Genomic DNA, 19846 nt, shown 5'->3' with positions numbered 1-19846 from the left:
ACGAGACGGGTCCGGGTGGTTTTTCACGAGTTTGTCCTCCTCATGCATGAGGCTTTCTTGGCAAGAAAATTGGCAAAGTGCAGAACCCTGGAGGGAAGTTGGGGGCGGGGAGGTCCCGAAACACCCCAAATTGCGTACAGACTCGCAGATCTCGCGCAGCCTTGGTCCGGGGGGAATCTTGAAGGCTCTGATGACCCATAGGGGGAGGAGGATCCCTCACCCCTGGCGGATGCTGCTACAGACCTGGATGTGACCCTCTTCCCAAATCTGGATCTGATGGGGACTACCAGCTTCAGGTGGAGAGTGGTTCTGAAGGGGACGATCCATGTGTGGTTCGGCTGTTTAAGAAGGAAGAGCTGCGACCCCCTTATCCCCCAGGTGCTCGAGTAGTTGGGGGTGAAGCTCACTCAGGAAGAGTCCGACAGTGAGGGTGTTAACCCGGTCCTGGACGGTCTCATGGGTCCGCCCAGCGCTTTTCCTATTCCGAAGAAGATTCAGAAGCTTATTAGTCGAGAATGGGAATTTCCGGAGGCAGGCCTCAATGCTGGCCGAGCTATGTCTAAACTGTACCCGGTTCTCGAGGAACTTTTGGAGCGCTTGAAGACTCCAAAGGTGGATGCGGTGGTGGCAGCAGTCACTAGGAAGACTACCATACGGTGGCGGGTGCCGTGGCTCCACAGGATGTTCAGGACCATAAGCTGGAACTTCACCTTAAGCACCTGTTTGAGGTCTCTTCCTTGAGTCTTCAAGCGGCGGTTTGCGTGAGCAAGATGCAGTGCGCCTGTTTGTGTTGGATTCAAAAACCTCAGGATCTAGCTTCCTCCAGAGGTTTGTCCCTGTCCCAGGCGGCCCGGCTGGAGGTGGGTGTCGCTTATGTGGCAGACATCTTGTATGATCTCGTGTGTACTTCGGCCTGGGGTATGGTCTTTTTGGTAGTGGCCAGGCCGGTTACTGTGGCTTCGAAATTGGGTGGTGGATGCATCCTCCACATCACAGTTATGTAACCTTCCTTTTCGAGGGAAACTTCTTTTTGGTGAGGATCTGGACCAGCTTATGAAGTCCCTGGAAACACCAAGGGTAAAAGCTACCTGAGGATAGGAAGCCGTTCAAAAAGCTCTTTGCGCCACGGACCCATTATCGGGACGCTCAAAGGTTTCGGTCTGGGAGGGGCGGCCCCTCCTCCTCCGCTCCGGGCAATCAATGGCTCGGCAATAGTCCTTTCATGGATCCTACAGGCTGGCAAGAGGTGGCTCCAGCCAAGGAACGGGAGCCGGGAAGCCTGTCCAATGAGATCAGGCCCGCCCACTCCTCATGCGTGGCGGTTGGGGACAGACTGTCCCAGTTTTTCGAGGAGTGGGCCAGAATCACCTCGGATCACTGGGTTCTGGAGGTAATAAGGGTCAGCTACGCCTTAGAATTTTCTCGCCCTCTCAAGGAGACCTTTCTGGAATCACGTTGCATTTCCTGCAACAAACAGGTTGCGGTGGAGGACACAATACGAAGGTTGCTCTGTCTGGAAGCGATTGTTCCCGTTCCACGGGATGAGTAGGGAAGGGGTTGGTAATTCGTTTACTTTGTGGTTCCAAAGAAAGAGGGTACCTTCCAGTCCTACCCTGGATCTACAGCAGGTGAACCGAAGCTTGAGGGTTCCCCGCTTCCGGATGGAGACCCTAAGAACGGTCATCGCAGCAAAGGGGAATTCCTTGCCTCCTTGGATCTTACAGAGGCCTACCTCCATGTTCCGATTCGGAGTGATCATCAGCAGTTCCTGCATTTCAAGATTCTGGGATAGCATTTCCAGTTCTGGGCCATCCCCTTCGGCTTGGCGACAGCCCCGTGAACCTTTACCAAGGTGATGGTAGTCGTGGTGGTGGCTCTCCGGATGGAGGGAGTGTTAGTTCACCCTTACCTCGATGATTGGCTGATTCGAGCAAAGACGGAGGAGGATTGCTGGCGAGCAATACACTGGGTGACGCAGTTGCTCCAGTCAGGCTGGGTGATCAATGGGACAAAAAGTCATCTAATCCCATCGCAATCCCTGGAATATCTGGGAGCTCATTTCGACACTCAGGTCAGCAAGGTGTTCCTCACAACGGACAGGATGGACAAGTTGCGACAAGCACTTCATATTCTACACCTTCAGATACCCAGAGTGTAGGACTATCTGCAGATTATGGGCTCCTTGGCTTCGATGCTGGAGTTGGTGCCGTGGGCCTTTGCTCACATGAGGCCGTTGCAGAGGGCTCTGCTGTCTTGCTGGAACCCGGTGTCAGAACAGTACCAACTGCCGTTACCATTGTCACAGCAGGCCAGGACCAGCCTGGAATGGTGGTTATCGGAGGCCACCTTACAGAAGGGCATGCCCCTCGAAGTCCCGGATTGGGTGGTTGTGTTGATTGATGCAAGTGTTCAAGGTTGGGGAGCGGTATGCCTGGGTCTTGCAGCCCAGGGCACCTGGTCCTTACCGGTACGGTCCTGGTCCATCAGTCGACTCGAGACGAGAGCAGTCCGCAGGGCATTGGTAGTGTTCCTGCCTCTGGTCCAAGGAAGAATGGTTTGCGTCTTCTCAGACAACGCCACCACGGTGGCGTATCTCAACTAACAGGGAGGAACCAAGAGCCCAGCCGTGGCTCAGGAGGCTCATCTTCTCTTTGCTTGGGCCGAGGTTCATCTGGAAGGAATTGCAGCCTCTCACGTGGCAGGAGTGGACAACGTTTAGGCGGACTTCCTCAGCCGACATCAGCTGGATCCCGGGGAGTGGGAACTTTCCCGGGAAGCTTGGAATCACATTTGTGCCAGATGGGGGGGATTCCCCAACTAGATCTCATGGCTACACGAACCAACTCGAAGACAGTATGGTTTTTCAGTCACAAAAAGGAGGTCGGGGCAGTCTGTCTGGGCGCACTCGTGTGCAAGTGGCCGACCGGGATTCTGCTCTATGTCTCTCCTCCTTGGCCTTTCATCGGTCGGGTTCTCTGGTGTGTAGAGGAACACCCAGGTTCAGTGATCCTGGTGGCTCCAGAGTGGCCACGACGTACTTGGTTTGCAGACCTTGTCCAGCTCGCGGCAGACGGTCTGTTGCATCTGGCCCACCTCCCAGATCTCCTCCGTCAGGGGCCCATCTTTTCAGATTGGGAGGATCGCTTCTCTCGCGCGGCCTGGCTTATGAAAGGCGGCAGCTCCGCATGAAGGGTTATTTGGAACCGGTGATTTCCACCCTCCTCCAAGCTAAACATCCCTCCACTTCCATGTTATACGTTCGGGTGTGGAAAGTGTTTGAGGGCTGGTGTGATCAGTGAGGTGTAGGGTCCCTTTCGGTGACCGTTCCCCACATTTTAGCCTTTCTCAGCAGGGCTTATCTAAGGGCCTGGCTTATAGTTCCTTCTGGGTCCAAGTTTCGGCTCTGGGGTGCCTCAGGGGCCGGGTTGATGGCAAGTCCCTGGCCAGCCATCCAAATGTTGTCCGTTTCCTAAGAGGAGTAAAGCATCTTCGCCCCACAGTTCATAAGTTGTGTCCGGACTGGAATCTTATCCTAGTTTTACGATCGCTTTCTGCTCAGCTCTTTGAGCCGTTGCACCGAGCTTCCCTAAAGAACCTTACTTTGAAAACTGTTTTCCTGGTGGCCTTTTGTTTTGCTAGACATATTTCTGAACTGCAGGCTCTCTCCTGTCGGGATCCTTTCCTACGCATTTCGACTGATAAGGTGTCTTTGCATACGGTACCCTCCTTCCTGCCTAAAGTGGTATCAGCCTTCCATGTGAATCAATCCGTGGAGTTGCCCGGCTTTCTGAATTGGTCTCAAGACTTGCCATCAGGTAGTGAACTGCACTTGTTGGATGTGCACTGGGTATTGATCCGTTATTTAGAGGTCACTAATTCCTTTTGAAAGTCGGACCATCTTTTTGTATTGTTTGGGAGTCCGAAGAAAGGTGAGAAGGCATTCAGGGCCTCCTTGGCTCGCTGATTAAAGGAAGCCATCTGTTCATCCTACATTGGCAATGGTCGGCCTATTCTGGCGGGTTTAAAAGCGCATTCTACTAGAGTGCAGGTGGCTTCCTGGGCGGAGTGTCAGCTGGTATCTCCTGAAGAAATATGTAGGGCCACGGTCTGGTCCTCTATGCATACCTTTACAAGACATTATAGTCGGGATGTATGGGCACCTGAGAGCGCGGTTTTTGGGGAAAGCATTCTACGAGCGGGTCTCTCGGGTTCCCACCCGGTGTAGTGTGGCTTTGATACATCCCACTGGTCTGGACTGATTGGGTCTTACCTGCGTTCTTGTAGTACCACAGATCAGTCCAGAGGCCCACCTTGGTGGAACTGCCAAAAGACTGACTTGCCTGGTACTTAGCTGCTATATGTAAGAAGAATTGAAGGGATGATCTTTATTCATTTGAATGTTATGGGCTATGGTCCGGTTCTGGGGTTCCAGGTTCAGGGGACTCCAACCCTTGCATTTTTGTTTCTTGTTCACCCTTATGGGGTTTTTTAAATAAGTTTGTCTATTGCATCTTGGCTTGGGTATTAATACTGAGGAGCTGCAGGTGGCACACTTGGTATATAGCCAGTGCCTCGAAGTTTTATTCGCTGCCTCCATGTGCTGGTGGGCGTGCATAACCCACTGGTCTGGACTGATCTGTGGTATTATAGGAACGAAAATTAGCAGGTAAGACCCAATTTTCCTTTAAATTGGAGAAAACATTTGAGCCCCGCTCTCCTGCGGTGATACCTCGAGGACCCTCCCCCCAGTTGAGAATTCCTGAGGTGATTTCCAAGATCCCTCAGAGGTGTGCCGTGGTCCTGTAGCCAAGGCTTAAGCAGCTGAAAGCCAGTGGGTGCAGGAAGCCGAGCACGGCGGTGATGGCCAAAGCCCTCTCCCTCCACAGCTAGAGACAGTCTCTGTACTCAGCCGGTAAGCGCTGAGCCCAGGTAAGGGGGGGGGGGGGGGAAGAGAGAGATGATTTACCTCTCGATTTAAAGACATTTGGAGGGGTTTCGGTAAGACTTCCTTCGATCTCCTTGCTCGGGGCGCTGTACGGACGTTGTTCCCGATCCTGTTGGGGTATGGGGAAATGGGCTTCTAAGCAGGTTGAATGCGCGCCCCCCCCCCCCAGTGGGCCAGGCCTCACTTTAGGCTGGTTGGCACACTGCGTGGTAGGTCGCAGTGGCACCATCTTTTGTGTGTCTTTGTGCGTGCCATATTGCCCTCCATAGACTCTCGGTATGCGCAGTGCATTGGCTCTGCGCATGCGCTGTGTGCATAACGTTGCATGTGTACATTCACTCACAATCTACTAAGTACAGAATACAGGTAAGGCCAGGCATACGGGCTGTGCCTACGCCTCGCCGCATCCCACCTAGGAGCCCAAAATCTGTGCACATAAAATTTTAAGTACGAGCCGACAGAACACAGTTATTGCCGCCAATGGCTCCAGCAGCCAAGAAACATAAGCGCCTTTCTCTCTGCGCTGCTTGTCATATTAGGGCTTCACAGTCTGACCTGGATTCCAACTTATGTCAGCACGCTGAGGAAGCCCAGGGAGAGTTGGCCTCCCCTGAGCTTGCCAAGTCTGGCTCCTCCCATTCAGAGGATGGGTTAGCCATAGCCTTAACTGGGAGCACCCAGATCTGAGTACCCCCGGGACTGGGTTATCCATGAGAGAGAAATTTAGCGGCACTTACCCCAGTACCTCCTGGGCCTAGGCACGCACCCAGCTACTTTCTCTTGGGTGGAATTTTTCCAGGGCCTTCAAACCTTTGTACAGGTGCAGTCTGCTACCTCACTTGCCCCTGTCCTGGCGGAGCCTCAGCTGGTAAGCCCTCCTTCTCCCAGTCCTATCAGCAGACCTCAAGGTATGCATCGCCTCACCAAGGGTACCCCTGGCAGAGTTACGGACGGCATGGACGAAGAAGATACAGATTCCTTGGAAGATGGGGTAATTCCCCCTGGTTTAGAACCATATCGGACCATGTTAGAAGCTAGACTGCTGTCTGCCATCGATAACGGCCGAGTGGCGATGTGGTCCTCCTTACAAATCTTCTCCAGGTTCTTTCACCCGGACATACGGGACTGTGGGCAGCCTCTCACCCTGATTGGAGTAGCTTTTGTACATTCCTTTGGTCCTGAGTCCATCTGGCTACACGCTAGGAAATGGAGAAATTACTTACCTGATAATTTTGTTTTCCTTAGTGTAGACAGATGGGCTCAGCGTCCCACCCATGGCTGCCTAAGAACTGTGCCAAAGATTTGCCCATGGAGTGGATATTGATTCCAAGAGATTACGGATAAGCCGTCATCCAGTCCCTAGATCAGGGCATCTATATTCTTACTGGGGTTCAGTGTTTGGTTGAGTACAATTAACGGTTATCTGTTTTTAATCAAGTTTTTTCAATAGTATGTCTATAGAGGCTTTTGAAGAGAATACTGAATGGCTGAGGTCACTGCAGGTGTATCTAGGGTGATATCAGCTTTGAAACCTGATTCCATCTCCATCTGCTGGCAGGGGAGCATATAAACCATTGTTCTTGAGTCCATCTGTCTACACTAAGGAAAAAGAAATTACCAGGTAAATAATTTCTCCATTTTGGTTGTCCTAGCTTTGACATAGGATACTGAAGAGCTGAAGGCAGCACCAGACCTTTGTAGGGGGGGAGTAAAGTCAGCTTTGAACTTTTTTTTTTCTCATCTCCATCTACTGGCAGGATGGACATAACCCACTTGTTTGAACTGGTCTGGTAGGACTAAAGGAAATGAACAAGTAAGTTTAAATTTCACTTTTGAAATTCCACTGAATATGTTGTTAACCTTGTTAGTGGTAGCCACAGGTCCATGGAAGCAAGGACCCCTTGACCTGTGCCTCTGTCCCCCAATAGATAGGCTTTAAAATCACACAGGAGCTCTGAAAATTAAACATTTCCTTATTTTTGTTATAGTCAAAGAAGAAGAAAAATATTTCTCAGGATCCTTTTGGCACAACTTACGGCCGCATTCACATGCAAAAGCAAGACCTAGGCAGGCTGCAGACCAGAAAGCTGAAAGGATTGAAAAGGGGATCGGCAGCAGGCAATCCAGAGAACAGCCCAAAGAAGCCCAGACCCATGTGAGGGACATGCTCGGTTTGCTGCCTGCTCCCCCACCCATAACTTCTCAATCTCAGCAGCTGTTCTGCAGGGAAAAGGAGCCACAGACTGTGTGGCCTAAGGACCTTTTTTATTTTTTTGTGTCTTTGAGTTCTGGTATATTTTATTACTAAAATACACAAGTCTGTCTTTCTGTGTGCTTTCCTTGTAATGAACATTTACCATCTATTTGCATGCCAGTGCCAAATGGGCAATGTGGTACAGGCGCCCAGGCCACAAAGAAACCTTTATCCGTAGCCCTCTTCCATCAGTCCATGCCCACTCATTGACAGCTGACTGAGTCCACCTGTGTCCTTGCATAGGGTCTGCATAAACTCCTTGTGGGATAAGATGTAGACCCTATAGGGTTGGGGAGACATGATAGAGATATTCAGGTATTTTAAAAGTATTAGGAGTGTACAAGTAACAAACCTGTTTCAAGTGAATGGAAGTTCTAGAAGAAAACATGAGAAGCTGGAGTTTGTAGACTGAGGAAAAACGTCAGTAAATTTTTTTTCCCCCTTGAAAAGGGTGTTGAAAACATGGAACATCTTCCAGGGTTGGGTTGGGGAAGCTAAAATAAAAGCTTAGGATGGCAAGGGCTAACTACAGAGAATTATTTGTTGCAAAAGAGTAAAGAGAGCAGAAGAACAACCTACTGGCACATGTTAAAATGTAGAAAAATGTTTAACTTGGTCTGGGTGCACTGGTAGGAGGAGTGAGTTATACATTTTCATCATAAATAAAATTCCATACTCAAACAACTTGAGTGTTGGGGTTGCCACAATGAGCGGCAAATTGAGTCCCATACAACGTTAGGAGCAATGAAAGTGTTGCCATAGCCAGGTCTGCCTTGTGGACTACACTGGCAACCGAGGTGAACCGATGTTCAGGTAATGGCATCAGTGGTATGGGTAGCTGTTTGGATTATTACAAAACTTTGGTTAAACATAGGAATCTGGATGTGAACTTAAGTGGGGAACTGTGTATATGGATCACTTATCTGCCTAAAATGGTATAGTACAGAAGGAACAAATAAATTGCCCTGGATAAAGGGGTAAGAGCACACCTATGTCATTTCTTGAAGTGGTATAATTATTAAAAAAAAAAAAAAATTAAGCAGGGACTCTGCCATATAAATTTTTAGACATGCTCTACCTATATCTATAAATATACAGAGTGACTAATCTGAAACATAATCAGCAAAGGCTGCTTTACTTTAGTTTGAATAGCTTATCTAAAGGGAGCAGGTTATGCTTTAAATAGGATCCAGGAATTTTCCATAACAGGGGTCTGATAACAACAAGCATGAACATGAGCTTCTGCTCAGTGGACAAGATGAAAACATAGAACTTCTAGTAAAATTCAATTAGAGTGGGAACAAAAAATTTAAGAATTGCATTTGCCCAAGGTGAGACTTGATGTACTACCGTAGTTTTGGCTTAATGCGCTGTAATACAGTCATTCCCTATGGCTGGCAGGAATAACTGGGCAGAAAAATGGGCTTTTTCTGTTACCATCTATGGTACTATGATGCTGGGACGGTAGTTGTAGTACAGTCACTGCTTTAATATCATGCCAGTGGTGATATTATCCTGGATCCATTATCTCAGTACCAGCTTTTAAATATCAGTCTTTTCTGTTTTAAACTGATGCTGTTTGCAGCATTGCAGCCTCTTCTGGTAAGTGCTTACTTACAGTACCATTGTTAAAGTCTGCAGTAGTCCTTTTGGTGGGAAATGTTACTTAGCAGTAACAAGTGGATGTAGTTGCTTGAAGGCTCTGCCGCCATTATATTATCAGGCAAGGTCTCTATTAAGGGGATTGACCCTTGATTGTTTAACCTGTTTTCTGCTGATAACTGAGGAGCTGCATATTGAGTGGTCTGGAGGAAACTCTTCTTCCATGCTACTGGTCTGTGCTGCAGTTTCAATTTAGTCAGGATCAGATGGGCAATCTCTTGGCATTTGATTCTGTTCATTTGTTGATGCCAGCATGCAACTATAACAGCGCTAGGCAACCTTTTTGAAGCAGTGTGCCTAGATGTAAATTGGGAATGTCAACTCCAGTTTTCAAGTGCTAGAAGCCTGTGGGAGTTTTCACAATATTCTCTATGACTATGTATTTATATACAGTGAGTGGAGATGGTACATGGAAGTGCATCTCATGCATATTCGTGTCTTTTTACAGGTCTATGTGCCATTGATGCTTATTAATAATTAAATTGGTGTGGATGGGCAAGCTTGATAAGTTCTGTGGTCTTTTTCTGCTATCATGTTTCTATGTGAGCCCCAGTGTGAAAGCAGGTGGAGAGGCAAACCATCAGATCATATCCAAATTATAAGAAGGAACAGGCAATATTCAAGTATGGTTGAGAAATGTAACATCCAAAACAAAATTTGTATATAATTTTGTTGCTCCTGGTCCTCGGCCACAGACCGTGTTTTGATGAGGTGTGTCGGGAGTGACCTTAATCATGTATATATAAAGATACAGTTTAACATCCTGAGCCCCAGCATGACAAAGTGAAAAAATTGTCTCATGTAATACTGCTTTGTAAGAAGAGGTAAAACATTAATTGGTCTACAGCCAAAATGAATGTAGTCAAGCTTTACTAAATCTGGGTCCTGAGAACGAAAATGATGCTTAAAATTGTTGATTGGCTTTAGTTTTCAAGATACACTACTGAGTCAGTATATGTGACCTTTGGCTTGGGAATGGCAGAGGATAAGTACGTTAAGAAAAGAAAGGATCTCAAATTAGTCGGGAAATGTCTAATAAACATCTCTGCATCCATAAATAAAGCTATGACTGGGCTTGCGTGGCAAGGGATTGACAGCGTGGGAAGACTTCCAGTTAATGGTATCAAATTTTCTGAGAAACGACAAGAAGTTGGTGGAAAACCTCAAGGCATACAGAAGCTTTGGCTGCAACTCGTTACTAAAGATGCATATTTTGCACTCTCATCTAGATTTTTTTTTCTGGCAAACTGCGGAGCAGTGACAGATGAGCATGGTGAGCGATTTCACCAGGACAGTGCAGTAATAGAAAAATAACAGGGCAAATGGAGCCCATCAATGCTTGTAGACTATTTCTGGACAGTGACAAGGAATGTTCCATTTAATGAATGCAAGGGTCAAGCAGCCACTGAATAAGAACTAAACAAAGTACATATATATAATAGTTTTCGGTCTTTTGTTTCATAGTAAATTATATTTCTATAAACCATTTGCTGATTTAATTTTTAAAGTGTTGCATAAACAGGACAGGTGAAATGCAACCTTTCCTAGCATGTAGCCAGATGGCCTCAGGACCAATGGGGTATTGTGCTCTCCTGATAGCAGATGGGAGACTGAGTCAGATTTCAAAGCTGACGTCAGCCTACATATACCTGTGCAGCATGCTTAGCTCTTCAGTATTTCTCAGTCTCCATAGTAGAGGCGGACACTATCCCAAAGGAGAGTAGTGTAACTTTTACAAGAAAGAAGAAAGAAAATTTACCTTTAAGAACAGAGCCCCACTTCTCCTGCGGTGAAGCCTAACGGTCCCTCCCCCAGTTGAGACTTTCCTGAGGTGATTTTCAATATCCCTCAGAGGTGAGCCTTTGTCTGCCGGCCAATCCCGGCATAGACTTAGCCCCCAGGGTGGCTGAAAGGCAGCAGGTGCAGATTTGAGCACGGCAGTGAAGGTATTCCCCTCTCCCCCCGCAGCTGGAGACAGCCCGGCACGTGACCGGTAAGCGCTGAGACCAGGTAAGGTAGAAACCTTTACTTCTAAGTCTCCGGTCTCCAAGGCTCGAACAGCCGTACTGTCCTTCCTCCGAGGTTTAAATCGGGTTGGGCAGGCCCCGATTCGGTGTGAGGGTCCACACACTTGGAGACCCTCCGGGGGGGGTTGCCATCTTGCCTTTTGGTGTTGTCGGCGCCATTTCCCCCCCTCGACTGGCGGTATGTGTGCGGCACGCACATCTGAGTTGTGCGCACAGCAATGCACACAACTAGGCCACACACACAACTGTGCGCATAACGGTGCTGGGCATACAAATTCCGTTGCCTGTGCGCATAACCTCCGCACACCCGATGCACACAACTACGCATTTGAGCACATAACCCCACGCACGGATGAGTTTTTAAGACCTACAACTGCGCAAGCAATGGCACTGCCATCCAAGAAAGCCAAAGGTTCTTTTCTTTGCCCAGCCTGCTACTTAAGAGCCGCGCAGCCTGAATTGGAATCCCTCCTGTGCCAACAGTTTAAACAGAACCAGGGAGAACCAAATCAAGACCCTCTACAGCCAGGAGAGGGGTCCGGTACCACTGATGCTGGCACCCCCCCGACCTAAGTATTTCCAACTCTGCACCCCCACAGGAAAATTCCTCCAGGGCAACCACTACAATCCCCCCTGGGATCAACATGGACCCAGGAACCTTCTTCTGGGTGGAATTTTTTATAGGGCTACAAACCTTTGTCCAGGCACAACCAGCCCCTACTACCCACCTAATTCAAACCCTGCCAGAAGCTCAAGCACTTCCCGGGCCCTCCCGGGTTCCTCGAGACATGCCTTTCCTAACCAAGAGTGTCCCTGATGAGGATCCAGACACCTCAGAAGAGGAAACTGACTCTCTGGAAGAAGGAAAAATTCCCCCAGGGATGGAACCATACCGGCCATGCTCTGATTCTTCCACAAGGACGAATTACTAGCCCTAGTGTCCCAGACTATGAAGACACTGGCTCTTCCAGGCACGGAACCTACATCGGAACCAAAGAAGAAACCCATGTTGATGTACCTCCGTAAGGCCTCATGCTATTTTCCTATGTTGGAGCCCATCAAGGAACTGATTGACCTGAAATGGAATGCTCCAGAGGCCACTTTCAAAGGAGGGTGGGCACTAGAAGCCCTATACCCACTGGAACTCACTGCTAAGGAACTTCTACGTTTCCCCAAAGTGGATGCTATGATCTGTGCAGTCTCAAAATGCACTACAATCCCAGTGAAGGGTGTGGCACTGAAGGACGCCCAGGATTGAAGGCTGGAAACCATCCTTAAGCAGTCCTTTGATGTTTCAGCAATGATGCTACAAATTGCTTCCTGTTGCGCCTTAGTAGCATGTTCCTGTTTGATCCTCGCCAGAGACGTAACCATGCCCGGAGAAACAATGGAGCCTGCAGTCTCTTTCCTCACCGATGCTACCGCAGACCTCGTGTGCACCTCATCCAGGGCTGTTGCCACCGCAGTGGCAGCACGAAGACAATTATGGCTCCGGAATTGGTCGGCTGATGCAACTTTCAAAGCGAACCTCACAAAAATGCCCTTTAAAGGATCCCTCCTGTTCGGGAGCGAACTGAAGAAATTAGCCAACAAATGGAGTGAATCTCCAGTACCCCGATTACCTGAGGATAGGAACAAAAGAACATAGCGCTCCTCCCCCAGAAGAACCAAGGGTAGAGGTTCGCAGCACTTTAAGCCTTACAAGAATACACAGTCCCAAACACCTCGTCCTTCAAGAAGGTCTCAGTCCTTTCGAAACAGGCACATTAAGAGAGGAGCAGGCTCAGGGGCAGACCCCAGCCGTACCCCACAATGAGAAGACGCAGACCCATCCACAGGAAGAAGACATAGGGGGCAGACTTACCCTCTTCTACCAAGGATGGGTCGAGATAACTTCAGACAAGTGGGTCCTAACTATCATTCGATAGGGATACTCGTTGGAATTTCCCAAGAAAGAAGGAACATTCCGACCTATCCTGGACCTCAAGGCCGTCAACTGCTACATGAAGGTTCCACACTTCCGTATGGAAACCCTACACTCCGTTATAATGGCGGTACAACCAGGAGAATTTTTAACCTCCCTGGACCTATCCGAAGCCTACCTTCATATCCCGGTCCATCAGAACCACCAGCGCTTCCTGCGCTTTGCGATACTGAACCGTCATTATCAATTCTAAGCACTACCCTTCGGACTAGCTACTGCCCCCAGAACCTTCACCAAAATCATGGTGGTAGTGGCTGCAGCACTGAGGAAAGAAGGAATCCTGGTACATCCTTACTTGGACGATTGACTGATCAGGGCAAAGCCTCCAGTGGAGAGTCTCCATGCGACCACCAGAGTCAAGAATCTACTACAAGAACTTGGGTGGGTCATGAACACAACCAAGAGTTGTCTACAGCCCTTCCAGTCACTAGAATACCTGGGAGTCCGGTTCGATACCAAACAGAACAAGGTTTACATTACCCCTCCACGGAGAAGGAAGCTAATGGATCAATTACAAAAGCTGTTGACCTCGGTCCACCCCAAAGTATGGGACTACCTTCAAGTCCTCGGCCTCATAACATCATCTCTGAAAGTTGACCTCTACAACGTTCCTTACTGTCACGATGGAATCCAGTGTCCCAGAACTACTCAATTCGCCTCCAGCTACTGACAGAAGTTTGGGAGCAGCTTCAATGGTGGCTACAGGAAGAACACCTAAGCAGAGGCATAAACCTATCCACACCAAAGTGGATCTTGCTCACCACGGACGTAAGCCTGCGAGGTTGTGGAGCCCACTGTCAGGAACTGACGGCCCAGGGACAATGGAACAAGGAAGAGGTGGGATGGAACATAAACCGCCTGGAAGCTCGAGCAGTCAGACTAGCCTGCCTACGATTCAGCCACAGACTCCGAGGCGAGTCCGTCAGAGTCCTCTCGGACAATACGACTGTTGCCTACATCAACCGACAGGGAGGAACCAAGAGCCAGCAGGTGTCTCTAGAAATAGACTTCCTCATGGAGTGGTGGAAATAAATCTACAAGTGATTTCAGCCTCCCACATTGCGGGAAAAGACAACATCTCTGCAGCCTACCTCAACAGAGAAAGCCTAGACCCAGGAGAATGGTTGCTGGTAGACACACAGCCTTCCAGCTGCTAGTAAATCATTGGGGTCTTCCAGCCATGGACCTACTAGCAACTTGTCGCATTGCCTGGGTCCCCAGATTCTTCAGCCATAGATGAGAACCACAATCTCAGGGAATCAACGCTCTCGTCCCGAACTGGCCAGCAGAAAGCCTCCTGTATGCCTTCCCACCCTGGCCCCTACTGGGCAGGCTCATCCACAAGATAGGACACCACAGGGGACTAGTTCTACAGTTGCCCCGGATTGGCAAAGAAGACCATGGTATGTGGACATGCGAAGACTATTGGCAGGGAGTCCTCTATGTCTACCGCCATCCAGGGACCTTCTTCATCAGGGACCGATCTCCCACGAAGACCCAGTTCGATTCTCTCTTACGGTATGGCCCTTGAGAGAACTAGCCTAAAGAAGCGCGGTTTCTAAAAAGCAGTGATTGGCACCCTGCTTTGGGCACGTAAGTTCTCCACATCTTCTGTCTTACATATGGATCTGGAGAGTATTCGAAGCTTGGTGCGAAGACCGCGGTCTCCTCCCGAGGACAGCCAAGATTCCCACGATCCTAGAATTCCTACAGGATGGCATGTGGAAGGGGTTGTCCCTCAACTCCCTCAAGGTCCAAGTCGCAGCACTGGCCTGTTTCAGATCCAAAGTGGACGACATCAGACTATCAACTCACCCTGATGTGTCCCGCTTCCTGAAAGGAGTCTAACAACTCCGACCACCACTAAAGTGGCCAGTGCCTCTATGGAACCTCAACCTAGTACTAGACTTCTTAGCAGGGGTATCCTTCAGACCAACAAGCGCCCTGTCTCTACATCTCTTGACCTTAAAGACAGTGTTCTTGATCACAATATGCTCAGCCCGGTGCATCTCTGAACTTCAAGCATTATCCTGTCAGGACCCGTTCCTCAGGTTCACCCTGGGCACTATACTGCTATGTACGGTACCATCCTTCCTTACTAAAGTGGTTTCCCAGTTCCATATGAACCAGACCATATCCTTACCATCACCAGCACAGGGATTCGGAAGACTCATGCCTCCACCGCCACCTGAATGTCAGCAGAATCCTAGTCAGTTACCTGAATAGATCGGAATCTTTACGCAAAACTGACCACCTGTTTGTTCTTCACAGTGGAAAGAAACAAGGGGAAGTGGCATCACGACCCACCATAGCCCGCTGGATCAAAGAAATAATTAATGCTGCCTACATAGAGGCAGGAAAATCATTACCTCTGCAGGTTAAGGTGCATTCTACAAGGGCCCAGGCAGTCTCCTGGGCTGAAACAAAGCTGCTGTCGCCAGCTGAGATCTGTCGGGCGGCGACATGGTCCTCCCTACACACCTTCTCCAGGTTTTACCGCCTGGATGTTCAGGCCAGGGAGGATACAGCCTTTGCAAGGGCAGCACTAAGTTGGCCACGGGCAGCCTCCCACCTGGTAGGGGAGTAGCTTTTGTACATCCCATTGGTCCTGAGTCCATCTGGTTACACGCTAGGAAATGGAGAAATTATTTACCTGATAATTTCGTTTTCCTTCGTGTAGAGAGATGGACTCAGCATCCCGCCCATGGCTGCATCAGAAATCGAGAACCTCTGATATCAAATCCGCAGTTGCCCAGGTGTTGGCGTTTATTGTTTGAGTGCACTGGCGGTCTCCAGTCCAAAGTTTATATATATATATATATATAAATAAAATCAGTTGAACCAGTTCAAGTTTAATCAAGTGTAATCCAGTATTAAGTAACATATATCCACACTGGCTTTTCGGAGAGAATACTAAAGAGCTAAGCACGCTGCATGGGTATATGTAGGCTGACGTCAGCTTTGAAATCTGACTCAGTCTCCCATCTGCTATCAGGAGAGCACAATACCCATTGGTCCTGAGCCCATCTGTCTACACTAAGGAAAACAAAATTATCAGGTAAGTAATTTCTCCAATAAATACATGAATAGACCTCATTACAATTTATGATTAAAACACTACTATCTATGCAATAGACACAGAAGTAAAATGTAAAAATTAAACATGGAAACAGTAGCCAATCAGCTGGGTTGTCATATTTGAATTCAGAACATCAACAGTAAATTACACATATTCTTGCAGAAGCAGATTAATTCTAAAAATGTATATACACAGTAATAATATCCTGACAGTTCATTACATTTTTAAAGGTGTCAGCAAGCCGGACGGTGACCTCGTTTGAGTCGCCCAGACTTCTCTATCATTCATGTGATCGTCTAAAATGCAGGCTTTTACTACTGAAATCCAATTGCCCCAAACAAATTTGAAGTCCTACAGACAGAGTCCCATGTTTTTTTTCTTTCGTTTTTCTTAGATTTAGTTTTTTTTAACTGCAATTTATTAGTCCAATGCAATAGCCATTGCATGGAAAGTGGGCACTCGTGCTTGAGTGCCCACTCTCCTAACGCATGCCGTTTGATCTCTTGGGGGTGCCTGATGCGTCCCTAGTGCCTCCTCGGCAGTGGGCACCTAGGAGAGGTGGCTGTCAGCGGGTTAGGAAATTGAGCGTCCCTTTTCCTAACCTGACTGCTGGCATACTTTTTAAAAAATTTTTTAAAGTTCTTTTTTGTTCCTCCTACTTAATATCGCCACGATATTAAGTCCGAGGAAGTACAGAAAAGCAATATTTTCTGCTTTTCTGTTCACTTTTTGGGCTCCTCAAGAATTAATGGGGTAGATTTTCAAAGGGGTATGCGCGCAAGCCCCAGGACGTGCATAAGTCCCGGGGCTTGCATGGAGGGGCGTGTCGGGAGTGACGTGGTGTTTCGGGGGCGTGACAGCGACCCCTGGACCAGAATATGGAGCGTGGCAGCCAGCCCGGCGCGCGCAAAGTTACGCCTCCTTCGAGCAGGCGTAACGTTCGTGATAGAGGTGGGGGGGGAGGTTTAGTTAGGGCCGGGGGGGTGGGTTAGGTAGAGGAAGGGAGGGGAAGGTGGGGGGAGGGCAAAGGAAAGTTCCCTCCGAGGCCGCTCTGATTTTGGAGCGGCCTCGGAGGGAACAGAGGCAGACTGCACGGCTCGGCGCACGCAGGCTGCCGATTTTGGGCAGCCTTGCGCGCGCCGACCCTGGATTTTAAAGAATATGCGCGGCTACGCGCGTATCTATTGAAATCCCGCGTACTCTTGTTCGCGCCTGATGCGCGAACAAAAGTACGCGTGTGCGCAGATTTATAAAATCTGCCCCAGCGTCTACTCCAAGGCAGGCGTTAACTGTTTAGGGTAAGAATGTGCGTGCTAGGCATCAGGGAGAATAGCCCTAGCTTCATCACTATGAGTTTAGATGTGATGAGTGCTATTAGCTACCCGCTGTATTTGGACGTGCAAATCCCCATTTTGCATTGGGCGGTTACGGAGGTTTAGGTTGAGCTGTGCGCTACAGCCAGCTCACGGTATTGCATTGACCTGTATGTGAATAAAATCATTAACAAATTAAGATGGAGATATTGCTGAGTAAGGGGTTATTACAACCCCTTCAGGCTGAGGCCTTTTATTCTTTACCCTACTTTTCTTGTCATAGATTATGGATCTATGACTAGAAAGCCATATGCTTTTCTCATCATGGACCTATGACTAGACAGCCTGGCCGTATGCTGAAGCCTTCAGCATATGGCCAGGAAAATCTCCTGGGTTAGTTCTCATTCTCTGGCTGTTCACAGCCTGCTTAGTTGATCTACTTACACATTTATCTTCCCTGGTACATGGACAGCTGATAAACTAACAGAACCTTTGCACATTTTATCAGCATCTTGGAACTCTTCCAAGTATATTACTGTTATAAAATATGATTTTATGTAAACATGCTTTTGCATAATCCTCTACTGAATGGGAGCTAGAATCATTCGCCACTGTTCATTTCTAGAATATTTGCATCTTGTTTTCTCTTCCTGAGATTAAAGTCCTTAAGCTGAAAGTCCCAACGTCGTGGTGCTCCAGTCACGCAAGCTTGCTTTCATCAAACTTGTTTATTCAATATTTTCTCAATAAGGATTTTCCTTTCTAAATTCTCTTGAGTCCAAGGCAGTTTGGACAGCTTCTTAGGTTTGGTGCTCTGTCACTGCTCTGTGCGTCTTACCTCCTCCATCCCCTTGTCCTTTAGCAATATTAACAAAACTCTTCAGATTACTGGGGGTCATGACTTCCCCAACTGATGATCCAACTGTAATCCTGTAGGGATTTCATATAGAAAATAACAGGGTCTAGATTACATATTCTCAACAATACCACAGCTACTTTCAGTTTATTGTGACGGAATATTTATATAATTTATCCTTTCACAATGAAAGTGTTAACTACATGAATGTGAAAAATGTACAAAGGTGCAAAGACTTGCAAAGCTCCATCCTTAAATGTGAGAGTAAAGGTAAAGCCTGTGCTTGAGTAGGCTCTTTAGTGTGGACCTTTTCCTCGCTGAGTTCTCTGATCTCAGGCTCATAGTTTGACACTTTGAGCAGCACACACGCCTCTGAGTGTTCAATCATTAACCGGCTCCAGGAGGGACAAAGGACTGACTTCATATGTGAAAGTACCTTTTCACAGAGAGATGTAGATCCAAATGCTGAGAGCAATGAAAATTCCACTTTCTTCAGTCAAATTTCACAGACAGGGAATTCCAGCAAGTCACGATAGACCCCGTGCTCTTTCTTGGTAGCCTTGAGTGTGCACCGCAATCTCTAAACTTTGAGGCCCATAAATCTGAACATTGTAATTCAATGAGCTGTATTTCCATATCCTCAATACCCATTCACTGAAACATTGTCAAATCCATGGTGCTGGTAACAAAGATGTCTGGTTGGATTAGAAAGGAAAGCATTGGGCCAAAACCCTGGAAATCTTGAAATGTGATTAGAAATTCTAATATGAATTCTTACATGTACATTATAATCTCAGCAACATTGATAATGTGATGTTGCAAAAAGTTATTAAGATGTTGGAAATAGTGGGAAGTTGAAGTATCATTTTCTAGCATCTAGCCAGATGGACTCAGGACCAATGGGTTATGCTCTCCTGTCAGCAGATGGAGATGGAGTCAGATTTCAAATCTGTCCTCACCTTACATACATCCCTGCAGTGACTTCAGCCCTTCAGTATTTCTCTGTCTCCAGCAGATGGTGGCTGTACCTCTCCCTTTGAGATTTGCTGTACTTTTTGGAAGGACCTGAGAAAAAATGGCAAGTTTTGCAAGAAATAACTTCATTTCATAAAGACCCATAAGTTTGGCTAGCACCCTGCAGACAGAGGTTGAGTTTAAGGTGCGCAGTGATGTCACTTAGAAACTATTTGGTCCTGCAGTTTGAGTGAGGCCTGGTATAGCCTGCAGGGCCAACACGTCTGCTGGGTATGACCTCAGCAATCTGTTGGAAGTGTGGACCCCTGGACCAAGGTGGAGTTGGTGCAGCCTGCAGGGAGGAGCCCTGCAGATCCCAACTGTCAGCAGGTGCAGTTACAGGAAGCAGAGGCCCAACTGGAGCTTCGCCTCTAGCAGTCCACTCTCCCCTCGGGTTGAGCCTTTGGGTGCTGGGACTGGCAGATCTTAGGTGAGGGCCTCTGCTGATTATTGGGTGATCTGTCGAACTTGAATCCGGAAACTGGTGAGGATCAAGGGCAGACAGCGTTCAAGAAGATTCAGAAGTCAGGCAGTTGTCAGAGGTAGGCAGCGTTCAAGGAAATCTGTTAGGTTGAGGTCAATATTGGGTGTCCGTCTGAGGGAAAGTTAGATGGAGAGGCAGGGCAGGAAGGCGAGGAGCAACACAGGAGGCAAAGCACACAGAAGTACTGAAGACTGACCATGGGGGCTGATGAACAGGGCGAGGACCACA

The 19846-nt window shown here is 48.1% G+C and overlaps 1 protein-coding gene across 4 annotated transcripts in view; it reads left to right on the top strand.

Annotated features, from left to right (window-relative positions):
- Positions 1–8294, top strand: part of RPF2 (ribosome production factor 2 homolog) — a 103243-nt gene extending 94949 nt beyond the window's left edge. For all 4 annotated transcript variants that reach the window (XM_029595258.1, XM_029595257.1, XM_029595259.1 and 1 more), the window contains exon 10: positions 6934–8294. In XM_029595258.1, the coding sequence (XP_029451118.1) occupies positions 6934–7104 (171 nt within the window). In that variant the 3' untranslated portion in view covers positions 7105–8294. The remainder of the gene's footprint in view (positions 1–6933) is intronic.
- The last annotated feature ends 11552 nt before the right edge of the window (positions 8295–19846 follow it).

Source organism: Rhinatrema bivittatum, chromosome 3 (assembly GCF_901001135.1).
Source record: "Rhinatrema bivittatum chromosome 3, aRhiBiv1.1, whole genome shotgun sequence".
NCBI lineage: Eukaryota > Metazoa > Chordata > Amphibia > Gymnophiona > Rhinatrematidae > Rhinatrema > Rhinatrema bivittatum.
Note: the sequence above shows the minus strand (reverse complement) of the source record. Positions and strands in the feature narration are given on the sequence as shown.